Source organism: Manacus vitellinus, unplaced genomic scaffold (assembly GCF_001715985.3).
Source record: "Manacus vitellinus isolate BGI_N305 unplaced genomic scaffold, ASM171598v3 scaffold_6_pilon, whole genome shotgun sequence".
NCBI lineage: Eukaryota > Metazoa > Chordata > Aves > Passeriformes > Pipridae > Manacus > Manacus vitellinus.
This window is the reverse complement of record NW_021940750.1, coordinates 8,925,974-8,948,920: the sequence shown is the minus strand read 5'-3', so window position 1 is coordinate 8,948,920 and position 22,947 is coordinate 8,925,974. Positions and strand designations below refer to the sequence as shown.

The following is a 22,947-nucleotide window of genomic DNA, read 5'->3' as shown; positions in this document are numbered from 1 at the left end:
TGGGGTGTTTACCAGATCTCCAGCTCTGGTAAATTCCAGCTTTGGCCAGAGGCATGAAAGGGCTAGGCTGTCTAGAGAGGCCATGACCTTATCACAGTCTGTTTTGGAGAGAGAGCTCTCTGTCTGGTAGCTGGAATGCTGCTGGCCTGGACTCCTGGTAGCCTGAGGCACTTGGAATATCCCAAACAGAAGTCACGGTGGTAAGTAAGTGGGGCCTAGATCCACAGTCCCATTCACTGAGTTTAAGGAATAATTCTTTTAGCCGTAGACGTGAAAAGCAAAGATTTCATCCAGTTTCTTTTTTTCCCTGTATACCTTTTCCTTACATCTGCTTCCTGTCATTGCAGTACCAGCACTACTGCCACCCTGCCCCCAACTAAAATCTGGCCCAAATGTTAACAACAGTTTAGGGTAAGTCTGTTTTGAAGCTCTACAGTGGGAGTCTTTTCAGACTTTTTATTAACTTCAGCTATACTAATGGGTGCTCACCTCCTTTAAAAGAGTGTTGTACAGCACCTTACCTCTATGAACCACAAAGTACTATCCATGGGCCTCTGGTAGTCAAGGAGAAATCAATTGCCTTAGGACACCAGGCTGTTGGGTAAAACAAATCCAGCATGTAGGATCCTGCTGAACCAGATCTCAGGGTCTCCAGCAATGCATCACACCTACATACACACATACGGAGAAATTCTTGGTCTGAGCCAAAACATCTGCTCTAAGCATATTGATCTGGATATTTCCAGTTCAATCTGCCACTGCTAAATGCCCAAGGGATTTCTAGAGTGGAAAAGGAAAGAACAGGGAAAGACCACATTCATCCCTGGTTACAGGAAAAAGCCATCACACAACACAAAAGTATCATTCATTACCCCTTGAAAATCTTGAAAAACAGGTTTTGCCATACAATCTTTGCTCCTTCATCACTCCCTTAATGGTCCTCGGCCCAGCAAATCAATAGTAGTGAATGTCTTTTGAAATTCTTGAGACTAACCCAGACGTACAGAGTTGCCATTAGCTAGTATTTCACTACAGTATATAGTTTGGCCTTGTTTCTAACCCAGGTCCCTAGCCTGTTAACCCTTGCGTTTTCCTCTTGGTGCTGACTCTAACTTAAGGCCTGATTAGCTCACTTCGGTTTCTGCTATATCCCCTCCTTTAAGCTGACATGTATGGAGCACTCTGCCATAGCTCTCTGCCAGGTGTAACTGTTGGCTAATCGTCGTTATTGTTCCAGTAAATCACCTCGGGGTGAAAGGTTAGCAACTCTTCTGCAGGTTTGCAAAGAGAGGAGGTGAAGGGGGAACTGGTTGCAGAGCTGGTACAATGGGAAACATGCTCTCAGGTACTGTACACACAGAGCATTTAGTCTGCCAGCAAACAACGGCTGTGGAGTGAGAATGAAGGAAATAGAGAGCAAATTGCATGCTTCCAAAACCCTTGTAAGAATACTAACACAACTTACGAGCTGTACAGACTCAGCTCTAAGATCAGGGTGCAGAAGGAGGAGCTGACAGAGCGGAGAAATTCCGCCCTTGGCACTCATTGTCTTCAGCTCTCTGCTAGAGCAGGAGCAGAGTGCTACAGATGCAGATCCTGGGGCACTTCTTCCTACTTGAAAGCTGCTACTTAACCTCGTTATTGAAAGGGAAACTTTTTATGCCCTGAGCAGAACCAAACACTTTTCATCCCGTTTCATGGTTCCAGGAGCAGAGGCATAAGGACTGCCACTGGATGTCACGAGCCAGAGCCAAACCTGTTCCATGAGGAATCCTGGCCTTCCCGGTAGGCATATTCCTTCTCCTCCTCACTTCCTTGTTTTGCAGCCACAGGTGAGCACCCCCACCACTCGCTTTCCTTTTCTCATCAGTGAAGCAGAGATGTGATGTAGCCAAGTACAATAAAGTTTATCCTCACAAACTACTGGATATCCTTGGATGAAGAGCCCTGTGTTAAACTGACAAAAATGCAATTAATAATAAAGAAGTGCCATAAACATCACAGAAAATACACTCTTGTTTTTGGGGTGTGATGCAGCCAGTTACTGAAAAGCAGCTAATTGCAGTGCTCGACTTCCAGCTGTGCCCTGTGCTGCATGCTGTAACATAAGGCTTCCCCTGGGAGGAAAATGTCCTGTGGTAAGAGAAGCTCAAGAAATGCTGGACAGGAGGAGAGTGATGGGGTTCTGCTTGAAGACTGACTACTTGGAATACATGTGACAGGATAAAGTTAGGAAAAATAGGATACTTGTGTTTGTGAGGGAGGCAAACAGAAGCATCACAGGAAAATTACAACCCAGGTAACATTCCACTTCCTCCCTCCCAGAAAGTGCTGGAAAAAGCAGCATTGCAGGAAACCCAAAAGGACCTACTTTTTGTGATGTCATTGAATTGGCTTCTGGAGTATCAGAGGAACGTCAGAGCCGGCATAAGAAAAGGGGGAGACACAGGGATAGTAGCTTGTCTTCCCAGCAGCAAGTTGCTAAATGATCTCAACCCTATGGCCTGGTTGCACTCACAAGGAACCTTTGAATCTAATATAAATGTATCATTTGTATTGTCTTAGGTTGCCTCCATTTGCGGAGGAGAAATTTGTGCTTTCAAGGATCTGGTTAGCAGAATAAGGGGGGGAGTAATGACAGATTTACTTGCAGATGCATCACAACTTCAGAGCTCTGTTCCTTTCAGCTTTGCAGGGCTGGGAGCAGTAGTTTTCTGCCAGTTGGAAGGGATGGTTCCCAGCTTTCTCATGGAAATCATAAGACGTTGGAACACACTGATAGAAAAGATATGACTTTAATACAGTAAAGAAGCCTATTTACAGTTATCTTAAAGTGGAACTTCCATTTCTGTGCTCTGTGAAGTTGGAAGTAAGGCACCTGATATGGGTAAATAATTTGTTCTGTTATAGTCTAAAAATGTTCTGTTTTTAAAATAATTAGGTTCTCAGAAATACACTAATAGTTGTTCTGGTTTCAGCTAGAATAATTTTCTTCCTAGTAAGTGGTATAGTGCTGTGGTTTGGATTTAGGATGAGAATAATATTGATAACTCACTGATGTTTTCAGATTTTGAAAAGTAGAATTTATAAAGGACTTTTAGGCTTCTCATACTGTGCCAGCAAGGAGGCTAGGGGGGCATGGGAAACTGGGAGGGGACACAGCCAGGACAGCTGACCCCAACTGACCAAAGGGATATCCTGTAGTATATAAACTGTTGGGAAAGTGACCAGGGGCTGGTGCTTGGGAACTGACCAGGCATTGGTTAGTGGGTGGTGAGCAACTGCATTGTGCATCATGGTTTTGTGTTCTTATTCTTTCATCATTATTATAATTATTTTCTTCCATTTCTATCCCATTAAACTGTCTTTTTCTCAACCCACGAGTTTTGACACTTTTACTCTTCTGATTCTCCCCCCTGTCCCACTGTGGGGGGCAGTGAGTGACCGGCTGTGTGGTGCTTTATTTGCCAGCAGGGGTGAAACCAGGACAACATTCCAGACAAGTTTCATACTACATTGTGTTCCCAAAATTCTACCAAGCAAGTCTGTGTCTACTAATCAAGTTGTCTACTTGACTTATAGGTACCATCTTCTCACAGGAACAACTTCAGTTTTCTTTAGACCTTTTTGCTCTTCAGCAGAACATCGAATATTTTTAAGAAAAACCAACAAGCACTTATCTCAATTTATCTCAGGGTCATGTGTTAGAGGAAACCTCTAAATTTGAACTGTTGATGAGTATGAAGGTTGTATTCCTGTCTGTGGTCTCGTCTTGACACTGAAACTGCCACCTGTCAAAACTCAAAACTCCCTGTTTTTTCCCTTCATGGCTTCTATCCATCCCAGTCCCTCTTCTTTCCTCTCAAGACTGTATTCTTAGCTTGCAGACCACCAAATAAGTATTTTATTCAGGTTGCTGAATTGTCCTTTTAATTTAACCCCTCTGCACTAACCCATATGCCCCAAAACCACAAATTCCAGATTGAGTTTGGCCCAGGCTGAGGTCAAACATGACCAGCTTAGAGTGGCACCATGAATCACCCTTTAAAGCAATTCATTAAAGCAATTCATTAAGTGTACACAGTCGTAGCTCATTTTACATGTCAGATAAGGTTGAAACTTTACTCCCGAATGAAAAATGTAGTTTTCATTTCCAACTCTACCACGTGCCAAACAGGGCTGCACTGCTCTGAAATCTGCGCAAAATTGTTAAGACTTCCCGATATGAGTCTTGAGGTTTGAGTTGTGTTTTTGTTATTTTTTTTTCCTAAAAGAAAAAAAAAATCCCATTTGCTATTCATAGCTTGTCCTTTTTAAGAAAAACCAAGTCTGGTGGTGACACAGCAGGAAAGGGGGAGTGTGTGACATCAGACCACTGGTCCGCCTTCTCCCCATGTATATTTTTTTAAGGACTTAGGCTTTTTTTGATACAGAAAAAGTCATGGAAGTCACATACACAATAAATAAAAATTGGGGCTTCGAAATCCATTATTTCTCCAGGCACCAAAATTAATACACCAAAAGGAACAACTAAGAGTCAAGTAACCAAAGACTCAACCTTTCCTTTAAGAAAACCGGTTTTAGCTGAAGATTCCTATCCTTGCCCTTCAAATAAATATTGAGAAAGCTGCAAAGTTAACCTCTAATATTCTTAGTATTTCAAAAACTTGCCTTTTCCTCACCTAAACACCTTTATGTATCTTAGGGGAACAAAGAGCCACTGCTTGCCACCTTAAAAAACATAAAAAAAAAATTAGTGAGGTCAGTTTCCACTGTGTCACATTGCTTGGTAACACCACCCTACAATCTGCAGCCCTTAGTTACCTGTTGCTACATTTAGAAACCAGCACTACAGTTAACTTAGATGCTGCTGTGCTAGCAAAGGTTTAAATCACTACTGTGCCAGCACAGAAAATAAATACTGTCATAGGTGTTCCTGCACTAAACCACTATCAGTTCAGTCATATAGTTTAAAAAACCCACTTCTAACAATTATTAATAGCAACACAAATCTATGGGCAGATTGGGCCTTAGGTTCAGAAATAAGCTGTGCGTATTTATGGTTGCAATCATGATGATGATGCTAAACTTGCTTATAACCTCAAGGTGTTAGTGGAGAGAAGGGGAGGCTGGTTCTTAGGTCTATATTCATCTTACTGTTGCCACTGCTGACTGAATCAATGGAAACTTATGGAAGGGAAATAATGTTGTACAAGAAAGAATTAATAAAGAAGATCTACATTCGCTCTACATTTTAACAATATGCGAGGTAAGCACCGAAGGTCTCTGACGTTGGACTTGCCAATCTCAAAGGTATTAGGTGAGGCAGTGGACATTTTGGGGAATTTTTTTGGTAGCCTAACAAAATTACCAAAACCAACGCTGACATTTAACACAGATGAGCATACTCCAGCTTTCCCAACAGTCATATCTAGTAAGATTCCACTGCAAAGTGATTTCTGTCTAGAGTTCCTTCTGAACTGCTAGAATATTCAAATCACATCATGCCAAACATGCAAAGAATCACAGAATGGTTTGGGTTGGAAGGGACCTTAAAGGTCATCTGGTTCCAACACTCCTCCTACGGGCAGGGTCACCAGTAACTTGGCTCTATAAAGGGTATCAACCTTGAAGCCTTATATGCACAGAAGTTGTGTGCATATTTATAATAAGAATCTCTAGTACAGTATTTCAAAAGTTTACCAAATGAGTTTACCTACAGAAAGATTCCAACACTTACGGCCACTTGGTTGTTGATTCCTCTGCTGAACTGGTGGAACAGAAGGTATCACACAAACCTGTCTGCAAGGAAAGGATATTTTGCCATCCATTCAAACAGCCACTGTTGGCCATGACGGTAAAATCCTATCCTGTCCTGTTAGTCAGATCTCGTTACTTACATGTCATAACTTGTTTCTAGTTTACATTTTGCTTGCTTCCATACAGGTATACCTTCAGATAAATTTCTCTGTGATCATGTCAGAAAGATTTTATGAAGTAAACAACAAACACTATTAAACGAAACTGCAAAGTAAGCCAGAAAAAGGTTTGATTTTATTAGGAATGGTACATTGAAACACATGTAAGACTTTGGGATTAATTTACATATTTTTTCCCAAAAACATTTCCCTTCTTTAACGATACAGAAGTTAAAAAAAAGTACCTAATTCCAAATTTTAAGAACGAACAGTATTTGCAGTGGAAATTTCTATTAATCAAAACAACTGTGCATTCAGGAGACTTGACTACACTTTTCCTGGGATATTTTTTGCTGCTCTCATTACTAAAATAACCTTCCTTTCCATCAAGACTATTGCTAGTCATACACATGTTATTCAGTATCACACTTCTGGGTATGAAAGCTATGTCACTCTTATAAACATCAAAAACATGGACATGCATATTGACATTTCTGTGCAGTTTTATGGAATCACCTGTCAAATAAGGCCTATACATACAATACCACATACTAGTGAATGACTGTAAAATTATTATAATGGATTCTCAATAATCCTGACATTTGGATGGTATGTTTCATTTTAACAGAAAATTCCAGCTTTCATTACTGCTTAACATTGTATTGATTCACTATCCAAATGAGCAATATTCAACTAAACAATGTGTATTCCTGAAAGTCTGTTGCAAATTAAGCATATTGTCAAGGTCATGTAAAGCTGGAACTTAAAACAGCCTGTTAAGCCAAGCAACAGGGAAAAAAGGGAACTCTAAACTAATTTCATCTGGTCCATTCATTCTTGCACAGAAAAGTAGCCACAGAACCTTAAAGGATTAAAATCTATACTTCCTGTTCTCGGACTTAATACCAAGGACAAAAGCTAACATAGTATTTTGGAAGTCAAAGGCCTTGGAGGTGGAGGGGAAAGTGGGGGCAAGATAGGGAGAAAGCAGCGTATTGTCTCATCCCATTACCTCAGCATTATGTGTACATAATATATCTATGATAGAAATGTTTACTAATAGCAGGGAAAAAAATAAAAAAGACTTCCCACTCCAGACTTCACTGAAAGAAGAAAGCTGACAGCCAGCCCCTCCTCACAGAGATGGCCTATTTGATGACAGGCACTTTGGCAATGTAAGAGGAGGTCACCCTTTCATCATGTTAACTCTTCCCCTCCCAGTTCTCATATATAATTTGTCTCAAGTCTTCGAGAAACTTGAATCAAATTAAATGCTTTAATGCATCTCTTAGAGCAGGTTAACTACGGCTATGAGCAGAGCTCGACCTAGAACGAGATTTTCTTTTAGAAGAAGAGGGAGATGGGGAAGAAGCTATCAAGCTGGAGCGGTGGCTTTTGTGGGAGTAACTCTTTTTAGGAGTACGGCTGCGAGAACGAGACCGGGAGCGAGAGCGAGATCGGGATCGAGAGCGAGACCTGGACCTGGACCTTGATCTTGACCTGGACCTGGACCGGCTGTCTGATCTGGAAGATCCTGTAGACCTGGACCTGCTGCGAGATCTTGAGTAACTCCTTGATCGAGATCTGCTTCTAGAGAAACACAATTAAAAGCTGTAGTCTCGACTCCTACTAAATTTAAAGCAATCAATTAAAATTCTCAACTACTCGGTGTGCACAGCACATCAATCTGAACATCTGAATGCACTATTCACAGCATTCAGTTACTGCAGAGTGCTGCTAGATTTCTGTTATGCTCCATCATGACAGTATCTTAGGTCAAGGCTATCCGGAACTGCTGGCCTTAACATTCTCTTCTGGTTTGGCAAAATATGAACTGCTGAATAAAAGATGCCTCCCCCCAGCTCCTGCCAGAAGGAGACAAACCAATTTTTAGGCATTTATCAAGAAAAACACAGAAATGAAACTTCATACCTGTGGTATTTATTCTCTCTAGAAATGCCCATGAAAATTAGTAAGTTTCTTTCTAGATGCTAAAAAAGTCTCTAAAGGTGTGGAACACCAGCACACTTTAACACCTAAAAGTTTAACACCTTAATTAGTAAAGCATCCCTTTTTTCATGGAAGGAAATGGATTTATTTTTAAGAAAGACAATTAAAAAGCTCAGCCAACATGTTTTTTTAATGACTAAGTGGCAGAACTGCCTTAGGAATAATGCAAGCAAGCTAATTGTTTTTCTTTTATTGTCACAAAAAAGCTGGCCTTAAGAACTATTTATCAACATTTCACAGGACTGTGAAACAACTTTCCATTAAATTAAAGGTTTTTAATACCAAAATGTATAGCTTTTTAAAAGTTCTTTCATTATAATATCACATTTTGTCTTACAAAAAAATCTTACTCTCATCCCAAAGTGTTCTATTTACCTTGTTTCAGCAAGTTACTTCTTATCTTAATCTGTTTACATTGCTAGAAAGTGGTTCTGTGCAGTGATATTTAAATTTAGCTTGGGGACAAAAAATTAGATAATAAAACTTTGGCATCAATACTACCCAAATCCCTGCCCTCAGCAGAATTTTATCAGGTCAGGTGACATACCTATGCCTTCTGTGGTCTTCAGTCAGTTTAATTCTGCGTCCATTCAGCTCAGTGCCATCCAATTTTTCCAGTGCACTCTTCATGTCACTGTAAGATGCAAACTCCACAACCCTGTTTAGCATCATGAAAAAAAAGTTTCAGAGAAACTGAAAAAGGATAACACGTCTGGCCCTTTTTCAATCTGTTGATTCATGGCTTGATGTTTTATCTTCTGAAAACGAACTTTTAACTTGGTTAACAGCAAAATATTACACTAACAGTACTAGCCACCTATACCTTTCACATCTATACTTTTAACATTACCAGAACTCTCATCTGCAATGAGAGACAGTGCAAGAAGCTACACAAACCTACACCAGCTGAGGAAGTATCTTTCAGTCCTCCACTAAACTGCATTCCAAAGCTGTCCAAGAAACAAAATAAACTTGCAGATTCTCCTGCCCTATTTAAGAATTTTTAACAGTGAATACAAAAAATTCAGTCTTTGTACTTTTGTAGTCTGCAGAATCAGGAATGGAGAGCAGGCAAGTAGGTGTTCTCTGTGGAGGTTGGTTATGTTCGTTTCCCATGACTTTGACTGTTGAAGCAGTGCAAACCAGGCACAGACAGGAGGTATTTTAGCCTCAGGAGTCAACTCATAAGTGATTATATGAAAGTAAGTTAAAGACAGCTTAATTAACTGTTGAAAAGTATTCTCCCTTTCCTTTCTGCTTTCACACATTGTTTTCATGGTAGAGTATGGAGACTTGAGTTCAATACTGAACTCCTACTTTCTGACTGATTGTTTTTTGTGTTGTTTTGGTTTTTTTAACTGGACAAATTTCAGCATCTAAGCCACAACATAGATTTATATTTCATTTCTTTTATATCACAAGAATAATTGTGCTCTTAACAGTTTTGGTTATACAGATTTAGACACAAAGTGAACTTACCCTTCATTCCTGTTGTTTCTGTGAGCATCCACATAGGTGACCTCCCCTGCCTTTCTCATAACATCTTTCAAGTCCTGCAGCAAAAGTTAACATTTTAGTCTTAAACATGACACAAATGAGTCAGCTACCAGTAATACTCCCCTAAAGCTTTCTCTGCTAAAACTGCTTAATGCTTTTCAATTTATATGTATAAAAATATACATATAATTTTAAAAAAGTTTTTGAAACTGTAATAGCAGCTGCATTTAGAAAAGAGCCTTCATTTTACAACTACAGTGAATAAAACACTGCTTTTAAGATAATCCTGCATCCCAAAAACAGGTGTTATGAAAACACAGTGCAATACTTAAAATACCAACATGTGCACTGAAATCAGAACAATAAGAGATGAGAAGTACCATAGTATAAATGCAGATTTTCATAACTAACACCCCAGTTAAATGACAATCCAATATATGTAGACAAATTCATCCTATATGCTCACCTCCCCCAACTTCCCAATAAAATTAAAAGCAAAACCGTGTAATTACTATATGATCAAAAATTTTCCAAAGGGAATGTTTTTTCTTAAGTTTCACTTGAATATCTGTCACACTACAGTGTCACGTCAATAGAATCCTCGTATTAAACTTAACAGAGGCGAAACACGCAGAAACAGTAAAATTACTTGCTTAGCAGTAGATAAAGCACAAACAAATAATGCAAAAGGTCACAAAAAAGCTAAACATCTGTATAAGTTAAGGCAGCACTTTTACCAAACAGTATCTGGTATTTTATAATCCCAGACTACTTACCGCAAAACGCCACAAGTGGCAGGTGATATAAGAAGGTACCTTAAGCAAAGAGTTGCTTGTCCAATACCTAGCTGGCCAAGAGGAACTCTCTTACATGAGAAAGGCAGAGTGATGGCTCATAGCAATATGCTTCACGGAGGTACCAGAGGCCCTGAAAGCACTGGACATAGTCTCCAGTCTCCAGAAGTGGCTAAAGAACCCGAGGATGATCTGTGCTAGCCAATCGAGATCAAACCCAGGCAAACCAAGATCTAGATCGCCAAAAAACAGGAGTGTCATAGGAACCAAAAGGAAAATTCAGAACAGGCCAAACCCTAGAATTTCAGCCACTAGAAAACCCCCAAATCTTTGGTTCTTTTTCCTCCACACAAGAAAAATGAAGGTTACCCAAATCAAGGTTGTTAGAAGAGGTTCAAAATGCACTTGGTTAGAAATATGCTTAAGGAAGAAAAGACTACAAAACAAAAAGCCAAGAAAAACTTTAGAACATTTGCCACAGAATATGAGAAAGCTTAATTTTATCTAGTATTTTAATTAAAATTCAATAGTTTTGTTAAAAACCGGCATATGCAAAGTAGCAATTTTTCTTGTTTCACAGGTCTTACTTAACACAAAGAAATAGCAATGAAAAATAGGCCCTATAGTACCATTAAAAACAATACTTCCAATGTCCGTATGTTTACCTCAGTTTAGAGATTTTGGCTCTGCTCAAGTCAATGAGAGTTTAACCAGACCAGGACTGGTAAGTCAAAATGAAATTTAAACTGTTAATCTACATAATTATTTCCTAATTCAATAACTTTAGGCTTTAAAATTGAGGCTGCCAGTCTTGCTAAATCTTAAGAATCATCAACAGGAAGTATCTTTTGTAATAGCAATGACGTGATTAAGATGCTGGCATTATTGCTCAAAACAGGGTAAGTGTGCATGTGTTATAAAAGTTCGACGTTCTGTTATTAAGAAGATTGTTTTGAAGTTACCTAGTTTTACTTAACCAGTGGAACAACCAAATTTTATCCTAAGTTTACTGTTCTGATTCACTTTAAACAGCACAAGAAAATCCTGTTGTCCTTCACAGTAAAAAAATATAAAGTGTAGGACAAACATAAATAAAACAAACACCTATTAAAAATACATCTTGATGTAACACAGACCTACTTTTCTCAACTGCTTGAAAATTCACAGATACTGAAGAACTAATGAGGGTGGTTGGAAAGCTCTGAACATGCAGAAAAATACGTTCGTTAAAGTAGGAGAATTCTAACAGTTTGTCTACTACTTAGAGATGAGATTATCTATTAACAATTTTGTGGCTTGGTTGTTTGTTTTTTTGTTTGTTTGTTTTTTTTTATATCCCAACATAATAACTTCTAAAGGAGACAGATGTTCTCAAAGCATGGGGATCTGGACACACAAAAGATGAAATTAGGTGCATAAGTTTTAAAGCAAGGTTCTATACCAACTGTGCTTCCTAGGAGCTCAAGGATTAGAAGGGAAGAATAATGCCACTACTGTTAATGCATTAGCTATTTTAACCTGTTGTGTAAGTAGCATAGTTAGAAGTTAAAACACTATAGTCAGTATCAAAGTAGTACAGCTTCAAAACTAAATGCAGCTTACATGTGGTTGTTAGCTTCAAATGATGTCTATTTAGGCAAACATCAAGAAGTCAAGTCTCTTATGCTAACTTATCATATATTTAAGTCATTAAAACATTTAATTAGAATACTTAAGATTCACCAGTATGAAATCTGAATTGGATAGGCTTCAGATTAAAATGTAAGTACACATAAAGCCATTATAAATATTCACAAGTAAAAGAAACTTAAAGAAATGCTAATTTTTTTTTCAACTTACAAATTTAACACTAAACACGATTTATTCTCCTTGACACTCCACTATAGCTTACTTCTCTGGTCCCTACTGTCGTTTCCAAGTGACAATCTCTTCATAAATGTAACCGCGTAGCATACCCAGAAGATATTTAGATTAAATCCACTTGCTCATCACATCAACTCAGTTTTTTTTTTAGCTATTCAATAATTAACACAACTGTACAATTATGAACCCTCTGAACCTGTGATGCAGAAGATAAACAAAATTAGTTCAACTGGTTATCTGCATGGACTGCACCCAAACTCTTATGAAACACACCAGCAGAGCTCCAGGCAAGCTGAGCAGCCTCCTCGCGGGGACGTAGCTTCAAGACTGAGGCTTTGGACATTCAACATCATCTACTGCATCTTTCAGTACATTAATTAAAGTCTCTTTATATTCTTTGAATACAGGTTAATGAATAAAGCTTAAAGAGCAAGACTAAACTCCACTATTCACTCACCTTTCGTAAATAGCATCTGTTGCTATGCCCTTAAAAAGTGAACTTTCTATATAGACTGTATACTACGCAGAACACAACTAAAGGAATTGATTATAGGGCTATTCTGTTAAAAGCCAGCTAGATATTAGCAAAACATTAGCAAAGGGTGAAAAAAACAAAAATGAAAGGTGGTAAGAAATCTTCACATGACAAGTACTGAAAGTCTGGGTTTTTTTTTAAAAAATATCTACAGTAAGCATACTTGATACAGTAGCTCTCTTAAAATTCCCTCCATTATAACAATGTATTACCAGACTTCTCAATCATGCATCAGGTCACAAAAGTCTTTTGCAAACCATATGAAATGACCGTAAATTTCACTCAAAACAAAGGCATGCACTTCCAGGTGTAACAATACAAAAGGATGATATGACATTTGAATGAATGTTATGCTTCAGTATTTTAGAAACAACCTAGAGCCTTCAAAAGGTTGGTAAACACAAGTAAGGGAGAATAATTTCCCAACTACAAAATCTAGTTATAGAGCTATTTGTACAGCTATGAAACAAAAGACTTCTTCAAGTGTTGGAATGCTAATTTTTAGCAATCACTGAAGCTTTTTGTTCACATTAAATATTTATGATGGCTTTATTAAGAAACTAGGCTGAAAGTAGTCTACTTATAGGGTAGTAAAATAAGGTGTGAAAAAAAGATAAGATGCTAACTCACCTGCCAGCTGATACGGGAGGAAAGGTTTTCAACAATGATCCTGTGTTCGGTACGAACAGGAGGTCCATATCGGCTGGAAGAATTCAAAGGAAAAAAAAGAAAAAAATTCTCCAGTGTAAGGAATTTTGAACTTAAGAAATCTGACATTTTCTACAGTTTACTGTAAGATTGAAGTAATTTCCTGGTTGCTGGACTGCAGACTTCTCCCTAGTCAAGAACATATTTAAGTCTCCACTACTAGAAGCAAGCTGCTACACGGGGATTAAAAAGAATTTTGATGAACTTTTTACCAAGGCAGTCAATATAGTTGCCATTTTTTTTCTAGATACACCAAAATAAATGTCTGGTAGAATGAAAATAATGTAAAGAGATTTAGTTCAATTTTGGTATTTGACCTGCTTGGCTTATATTATGGAAAAGATAATCTTTTTTTTTTAATCTTTTTTTATGCTGTTCCATTCTGCTTCAGGTCAGGGAGCTAGAAGGCACAATTCAAAGGCATTTTAGTTCATGCTTCTAAATTCCAAATAACTTGTTAATATTTTTAAATACCACCATGATCTATATTAGGGGGGTTTTTTTGATAGAAATATTCCTATTTCAGTAAAATGAGAGCTAATGAACTGGTTGTCCTGAAATAACTATGGCAGTTTACAGTTCCTGAATGAAAGCTGATGTCTTCAATTTAACAAAAAATTAAAGACCCTCTCAAAAATGAAAATATGTGGCTTGAAAATATTCATACAGGACAGTAAAACATCTGGAAAGAATGTAAATCTGAAAAGAATACCCTTGCAAGGCTTTTCTGCTCCCAATCCTAGTCATTCTGAATAGAAAGAGATTTGAGAATTACGGAAAAAGGTATGCCAGTCTTTTGGTAAGTAATGCAGGATTCTAACAATGACACTACTTTGTTTTACTAGAAAAAAGATTCAAGAATCGAGAGCACTGACCTTAGAGAAAATTATTCTCATCTTCTCCTCCCACAGAAACACAATCCTAAATTGTGCATATTGATTTGTACACTGAAGCACAGGCAATTTCATTTCAGTGCATACCTCAAAGTGTCCCAATTTTTTTCAGAACATCCGTATCTTCCAGGTATTTAAACAGAGGTCCCAGAGTCACAAAACTGGCAGGCTGTCTCATTTTTCCATTATAGCAAACCACAGTCTCTTCCTGTCTGGCACTGGCAGTCTGACATCATGAACTGACTATAGCGTCAGATGCCCACAACCTTAAATCACACTTCTTACTTTACAAGTCCACTTTTAGCCGGACCTCAGACCAATCATACCGCATCAAGGTTACTGCCACTAAGAAAAAACGATCTAATTAGCATACTTTCATATGCAAATCAGATGTTCTAGACACTGGTTTGTAACTGGCAGCAATTCTGACTTTGAAACAAAGGTTTCTATCCATTATATCTTTGTCTTTCTTTCAATCTCTATTCTGCATAGGCCACAGCTATAAATGCTTCTACAGAGCAAACTTTTCCATAAGTTTTTACTTCACACAGGCAGATATAAAGTACAAAGATGTAATGACTAGTTGTGTGGTGGAATATATTCAAATCTGCAGAACTTTCACTGCAAGTTGGTGTAAGGTTCACCACTGGCTCAAATCATTGAAAATGAAAAACTCCACAAATACTGTGAGTCCACTAGAGGTATTCTAGAGAAGAGCTATGTCCTGTTTTTCAGATTCCATCCCTCGACAGAGATTCTCCTTTAGTAAGGCACCTGCTTGGTCAGCAAACTTACTCAACTGGTATCTAAACACTTCTGCACGTGTTAGTATCTTGTGCCCTAGCACTGCTCCTTTTCTAGCCTGTGCTGACCTAAGCATTTTGATAACCATACAACTGGAAATGTGAAAGTTTGGTTAGACAGTAAGTACCTTGAACTGTTGCTCTACAATAATTCTACTTAGCATGTAAGCTCAGTTTGATGACAAAAGCTTCAAGATGCTAAGTCTGGCATTTTTCTTGACTTAGTGTTAAAAACAGCCATTACAACTGCAACAATACTCCTTCACATAATTTACGTGATGGTAGGAAGCAAGACCAACCTAGTGCCTACAATATGGCAAGGGAGCATTTCATAATACGTTTGTGAACCTCTGTGAGACAGTTAACAGCTTTAAAATCCACACTCTTCTCAGACAGAGAAGGCAAATAATAGTAATGGACCTACACAGTTTGAGAACGTATTTGTGAAGCTATACAAGAGCAGTGCTGGATCCCTAAATCACAAGAAAAAACAATTTTTCACTCCAGTTCTTCAGTTACTGTGTTGGGAGGAAAAAGAGTCCAGACCACCTACCTAGATCCACTCTGAGACTGATAGTAACTGAACCGTTGTGAGAATCTCCCCCTTCCTCTTCGGGCTCGAGCATGCTCAATTGTGACCCTTATGACAGGAACAAAATGAAACAGCACATGAAAAAATAAACCAACGAACTTCAAGTATTTGACACTGACTTAAAAATCTTTCACAATTGGAAGCACATGTACACAAACAGGAATTATCTTGCCCTTGCAAAGAATGATTTATAACACAATCACTGGCATTTCTTAAAGAGTCAGACCAGTGGGTTTCTCTTTTCTCATTCATATCCCTCAGACTTTTCATGAAAATTGTCATAGGTCTGTAATTTAGACTGATACACCTGAATTTGCTTAACTAGAGCCCAAGAATAACTACAGAGACAAAAGAGTACCAAAATAAGTAACAAAAACCTAATGACCTAAAATCCAGCTTCCACAATCATAATAAAAATTACAGTAACATACAATGACCATAGTCCCCATTGCTGAAAACTGAAGGGCAACGCTCCAAATGATGACAGGTTTATCATCTTATTTTCTGGTCAACAGACAGATAAATAACAAATAAGTTTAATTCCCTCTTACTAATATTTCTTCTAATAACAAGACCCTGAGTTAGCTTTGAAAGAGAACTAAGTGCAAGTAGAGAAAACAGTCAGCCCTGCTCCAAACCACTCTTCCTCCAGTCCCAAACTAATCTGTCTTATAGAAGACTATAGCCTGAATCAACACGAATGCCTTTAAAGTATCCCACCACAGAGTCAAAAGAAATGGGCATCAGAGCACAAGATAATACACTGCATTTGGATGCAAAGCACTTTTTCTGTTCTTAAGGGAAATTATATCACGCTTACCTTTCATCGCACAACTCTTTACCATTTAGTTCATAAATTGCATCATCAGCATCCCTGTGGTCTTCAAATTCCTAGAAAGAAAATAGGAATAAAAAAATCTTTTCCCTCACGTTATATGCAAATACTAGGAAGTATGTGTTCTTTATAAATTTTAGATTTCTGCAGCAAGTATCACCCAGAACTTTGAACAAGAAAGTGAATTCATAGTACACCCACAAACTCCTTTTGCCTCTTTCAGTTGTTTCAGAATAACTATTTGCAGGACCTCTATAAAATAAATTAATTAAATGACCTGGTTTACTATAGATGTATCTAAAATACTTTTGGGGAGAGGTGGAGAGAATTATTTCAAGGCATACAGTTTAAAACACAGCCCTATATACAGGGAAATCCTACATAATAACATGAGCTGATCAACTGCAAACAAAAGCAGGAGATTTGTGCACTCCCAAAATCCTCTTAAGAGTTCTGGGGCTAATTCAGTTCTTACTGAATTGGCAAAGAAAGAGTAAACCAGAAAAAAAGCCCTTCTAATTTTTTTCTGAGTGAATTCAGCTCACTAGCTGGGCAAAAAGGTGCCCTTGTAAGAAGAATATGAAACATAAGCCCGTCTTCAGCACTGGCCACCTGCAGGTCCAGATTAGCTATAACATGCATAATTCCATACAGTGTTCCAACGGAATCTCTCACTTCGTTTTTGGCAGAAATGCTGCTTTAGTCAGCCTGAGTAGTCTCTGCCCACTATCCAGCCCACTGGTTCTTGCCAAAGCTATTTGTACAGCTCTGCAGGAAACTAGGTCAAGAAACGTACCCAGATGAAAAATAGCACATTTTGTGCAGGAGGTGGGGTGAAAAAGACAGTGTTGTTTTTCAAACAGATCAGCTCCCCAGGTAGGTTCATTATGTGGTTGTACAACTGCAGGAACGCCATGTGAGGCAAGGGGACAAAGGAAAGAAATAAAGCAGAGAGAACAAGCAGCTGGGTAGGGACTGCTTGAAGCAAGTGTAGACGGAGAGAAAAAATAGTGGAACTGCAGCTTGTGAGCAATGAACAACAGAGAAGAAGTTTCTCAAGAAAGTGTTTGCATAACCGTAAACTGCTTTTCAGAAGCAATACTGACTTAATCAATCTTCCCCATTCTGCACTCAAATCTGTTTCACTACCAAGTGAAACATCACACATCTTCGCATGATGCTGCAAAGATTATCTTGAGAAAATTTACGCCTAGCATTTAAGAGTATCAATAGTCAGCACCTACAACTCCCATTATTTCAGCTAGTTTCTAACAAACTGAATGTCTTCAAGTCTATCTAGCTTTATGATCTGAAGTTTAAAAACATTACACCCTGAAATCTACAAAATTTAAGTAGATATAATAAGTTTCACAGAACAAGCAATGATTTCAATCAAGCACAATGAAACATGCTTTTAACACTACAACAATGTTCACTTGGTTTTGTGAGTGGCTCTATAAATACAGATCTTAAATAACCAAACCCAGATCAACAGGCAAAAACATGGCAAGGGAAGTGCCACAAATGATGCCTTCAATGTGTTTATAAATTAGACGGATGACAGGATCAAGTGCACCCTCACCAATTTTGTGCCTGACACCAAAGTGGGTGGAGAAACAGATATACCAGAAGGAAAAACCATCCCACAGAAAGACCTTGCTAGGCTGAAAGGTAAGGCAAACAAGAATTACAAGTTTTAACAAAATACAAACATGAAGTCCTGCACCTGAGTTAAAATAGTCCTAAGAGCAGAACAGGCTGGGGGTTGAGGGGCTGGAGTGTAGCTCTGCCGAAAAGGACATGGAAATCCTTGTGGAAAGTCAGCTAAGCATGAGTCAGCAGTGTGGCCTTGCTACAATGAAAGCAAACCTCATCCTGGGCTGCATAAGTAGGAGCACAAGCAGCAGACCAGGGGATCCAGTTATCCCACCCTACTTGGCATTTGTTAGGCCACACCTGGAACACTGTGTCCAGTTTTGGTCCCTCCAGCTCATGAAAGACATTGAAAAATTGGAATGAGGCTACCAGAGGGCCACCAACACTGATCAGAAGGTTGGAGAACAAAAAAAGGTTGAGAGAGCTGTGTTTGTTCAGCCTGAAGAAAGGGCAGCTCCAAGGGGATCCAGTCAGAATCTTCCAAAACCTAAAACATAGTCACATTGACAACAGAAATGATTTCCTCATGTGGGTGCAGAGTGATGGGATGACCGGGGGGGGAGGATGGGGGGGATGGGGAGATGATGGGGAGGGGGGGGAAAGGTTTCTTTAGTTGAAAGGAAAAAAAATTTTATCCTGAGAACAATTAAAATTTTTAGATAAATTTATGAGACAATTATTCAATCTTATTAGTGAGCTTTGAAAGGAAAATGGTTCTGCCTGGGAACCAGAGAAGAGAGGAGGGAGGACTGACTGACTCGCTTACAGGAGTTGAACAGAAGTTGTTCCTGAATGAGTCAACAGCCCTGCCCAAGAAGAGAAGAGTAACACTCAGAGAAAGGGGATTGAGAAATAGCGGCAATTGGAAAAAGCACTCTAAATAAACCCAGGCTCGCGTCTAGATCAGCCATTTACCTCCGGACTTTAGGAGACACATATTTACCTACTGGCAGTCAACAAGAAGTAGCTCATACTGCAGGGCAACCAGGAACCAGCATGTGTAGGCATTAAGGAACAATACTCATACAAAGCTAAAGTAGGCAAAGCCTGTTTTTTTTATCTTTTCCTATAACTTCACTCAAGGGACTGATCTTGGCAGAAAGAACGGCATGTAAACCTGCCACAGTGTGAGGGCAGTATCACCCTTTCCAGTTTGAACTCAGTGCTGCAGAACAGCTAATTCTCAGTTCTCAGGAGGTAATATTTAAGAGATGGGCTGATCCTGAGTCAATTTGGGAACCCGCAGAACCGCAAAATTTGGACAACAGTTTAGGAGCATAGAGCTCTAGAAAGCAGTGCCAGGAAACTGAAATCCAATGAACCATCTATTTCATTCAACAGTGTGACAGACACATAGGCCCTGTTAACACGTATTGATGGTGAATGTGACTAACTTCAGCTACAAGAATCAAAAGCTGTGCTGCTTTAGTCCACCAGCAGGCACCTGTTATACCTGTTGTTTTAGCCAGCGACTCTGGTTTTATGTCAGGCCGTGATTTAGAGATATGAGCAAGCGGACTTGTTATAAGACAGCTTATAAGGACTGAGAGAGGAACCTAAGTGGTTCTGTATAAACTTTTCTCCAGATGAGGACTCTGTAAAATTTTGCGCTGCCATAACAGGATATTTATACAGTCTTCAGAAATGAGAGATAAATTTTAAATCCATGAAAGCCTTTGATCAAACAATGTATTTAATGAAGCTAGAATATTACCAAGACTTTGAGCAAAACTTGGACTGTAATCCCAAATTCTGAAAAGCGGTCTGAAATGTATATTAATATTTTCCATTTCCAATTGCAACTATTATTCTTTTAATCATCTTCCCTTCCTTGACATCAGCCTAGCAAGGTTAGTATCTACAAGCAAGAGGAAGGAAAACAAGGTTATTACTTACCACAAATCCAAATCCATTTTTTAGATGGATTTCTCGTATGCGACCATATCCCTTGAAGAATTTCTCCACATCCCGTTCACGAGCACGTGAGCTCAAGTGTCCAACAAAGACACGGCAGCCACTCATCTTAAAGTTGATGCTAAGAAACAAAACAGCACTGTTTATCAGATTAACAAACTTAAAATAGGGTCATTAAGATCACTTTTACATCTCAGAAATCTTGGTTTAATAGGATTTGATTTTACTGTCCTCCAGGTATATGTTAAAAACCCAATTCTCTATATCAAGAGAAGTGAAAAAATCCTGTCTTGCTGACTTCTGCTAGAACCCACACAGAACTCCCCATTTTCTCCTTTTTAAGCATGTAACTTAACGACTTCTTATACCTGAAATAACATTTTTGTTTGCTGTCAGACTAGTAAGATTTTTGTATCACAAAGCATGAAAGATTAAATTAACCTCAAAGATTAAATTACTGGGTTAGCAGCAGTTGAAAAAAAAAAAGAACAAAACTGTTATACTAAACATTGAAACATAAAAATTTTGCTTTGACCTGGAAGAACTGCTGCAATAAAAGCTGTATTAGCATAAAAGAGATAAACGGTCATCATCAAATTGTTTCCATTTCCAGTAACCATAAATACCTTATTTTAACAGTCTGCCAGGTTCTGAAAAAACATTTTTTCATTATGAGATTTCAACAACAGCAAAAATTTAAAAAATCGCTATTTTGGATATTCGTATTTTCAAAACTATCTACTGATCTAGGATACATAATTCGAGATACTTTATGAAAACACCATTGCTTACCCTGAGGTGTCACTTTTTCAGTTTACGTGATTTAGAAATTTTTTAAGTTCTTGTAACTGGAAAATATTATTTGGCTCACTCAGTGAGCTTGCTGTCATACAATAAACAAATAATCCAAGCTGTACGGAATGAAAATACGATGTGATTTTGCCTTACAATACTGGGCTGTAAAGCAGGCAGAATAAACAGACAACATATCATATTAGCTGTGAAAATAATTCCAGTCAATTTGGATACAGTATTTTGAATTAGTGCGATTTAACAAACACCCATTAGGTCTCTTTTGATTAGTTTCTTTACTCAGACTCACTGTGCCATGTGAGAAGTGCCAAAATTTTGGAAAACTGGGTACTGGGCTTTTTATGGGGCGAGGGGTTGAACTGTGACAGCACTCAGACTCGCCTCAGACATCCCCGAACCACGACCTGAGGTGATGGCTATTTATTTAATCACTTTCATGTGGAAAGTTTTGTGCTTCCTCCAAAACGCTGCCCTTTGTAGCCATCCTCTCCTTTGTGCTCACACGTGCATTTTAATGCCCACACAGAAATTCAGTTCAGTGGGCTGGTTCACCTCCCTCGAGAAGAGTGGAGTACCCCGGTTTCCCTGGTGCACCCTTACCACGCAAACACCGGGAAGGCCAGCAGCGGGTATTAAGGGAAAGGCAAGCCCTTGCAGAGAAAAGACAGCCTTACGTAACTGTGTGCTTTAGAACACGGCAAGAATAGCCACTCTGGCAATAGCGCTCATTTGGGGAGCAACATAGATTTGAAAGACTAAAACGACTGCGTAGCTGCTGTTCAGTATTTTTAGCTGTAGGAAAACAAGGTGGGGAGATTAACCGCAGAAGGAAATGAATACGGGGTGGGTGAGTGGAACTGACCACCACTGAAACTGTCACGGACAGGCGAAAGAGGTGCGAACAACTCGCCTGCGCGTTATTTATTCAACCATCAGAGACTACAGTCGCTGCGAGATCTGTATTGACACTTGCAAGGCGCGGAGCTTCACACGTTGTTCCTACCGCAATCCCACCGAGTTCGCTCGCTGGCGGCTCACAAAATAAGGAAAAGCCGTTGAGAAGCACGGCCCCACAGCAACCGGCCATCTGCTCCTCCCTCCTTTCGAGCGGCCGAGATGGGCCGGGGCTGCGCCAGGCCCGCCGCCTGCCCAAGCAGGAGGGCCCTGTGCACAGGCCCGCGCACCGCGGGCGCCGGCCCACGCAGAGGCCCCGGCCCCTCCGCTCTTCCGAAAAGCTGTGCGCTCGCCTGCCAAACACGCCGGCCCCCGGCCACCCCGCCCGGATCAGCCTGTCCCGCCGCGCGGGCAGCGATGCGAGCGCGGGCCTGCCCGGCCGCGCTCCACCGCAGCGCCGGGCCTCGGCGCGCGCGGCGCCAGCGCGGCCGCCGCCCGCGGCTCCCCCACCTCGGCCCGTTCCCCACCCCACCGCGGGGCCCGGCACCAGACCCCACCGATGCTCCCCGCGCCCGCCCCGGCCTCCCCCAAGCGAGGGGGGCCGCCACACACCGTCGGCGGAGCGGCGAGGTCCTGCGGGCGTGCGGAGCCCTGCGGTGCGGCCGCGGCGACAATGGCTGTCCGGCTGCTCCGACCGCCGCCACCCCACTGCGCCTGCGCTCACCCGCCCCGCCCGCGCCGCGCCGCGCGGCACCACGGGAAGTGTAGGCGCGGAGGGGCCGTTGGGAGGGACCCCGGAGGTCATCCCGCTCCAGCGCCAGGTCCTGGACACGGACACCTCTCACCAACCAGGCTGCTCAGAGCCTCACCCAACCTGGCCCTGAGCATTTCCAAGGATGGGGCACCCACAGCGTCTCTGGGGAAGCTGTTGGTGCTGAACTGCCTCTGACTTTTGCTAAGACACGGCAAAAAAGTTGGGTGTCACTTCTGCTTAATAAGTGGGGGAGCAAAGTCACACGTCCAAAGAACTCATCTGAAGTGTTACACTTAGGCACTCAGTTCTGCCAATAAAAGGTTGCTGTGGCTAGCCCCTTACTACCACCTTCTTCTCCTCTTCAGCACACAGAATTGTACTGCTTTGGATAAAACCACAATACTGCTATAATGTCACTGACCCCAGAGGGAAACCCTGGGTGGGGAAAACTGGCTAGTGAAGATCCAG

At 40.2% G+C, this 22,947-nt stretch overlaps 1 protein-coding gene across 2 annotated transcripts; it reads right to left on the bottom strand.

The window, feature by feature from the left end:
- Positions 1-6,025: 6,025 nt before the first annotated feature.
- On the bottom strand, positions 6,026-21,921 carry LOC103760505 (serine/arginine-rich splicing factor 5). 2 transcript variants are annotated; one of them, XR_003916269.1, is made up of 8 exons: positions 21,835-21,921; positions 20,001-20,139; positions 16,434-16,504; positions 15,575-15,661; positions 13,248-13,320; positions 10,202-10,452; positions 9,408-9,481; positions 8,551-8,586 (listed from the first exon to the last, which is right to left on the bottom strand). XR_003916269.1 is itself a non-coding variant. In XM_029964098.1 (7 exons), the coding sequence occupies exons 1-7, from the start codon at positions 20,124-20,126 to the stop codon at positions 7,217-7,219; spliced, it is 834 nt and encodes a 277-aa protein (XP_029819958.1). In that variant the 5' UTR covers positions 20,127-20,139; the 3' UTR covers positions 6,026-7,216. The 2 variants fall into 2 exon arrangements, 1 of the variants encoding a protein (XP_029819958.1); XM_029964098.1 differs by lacking the exons at positions 10,202-10,452; positions 21,835-21,921 and adding an exon at positions 6,026-7,508 and having other exon boundaries at positions 8,476-8,586.
- Positions 21,922-22,947: the final 1,026 nt, after the last annotated feature.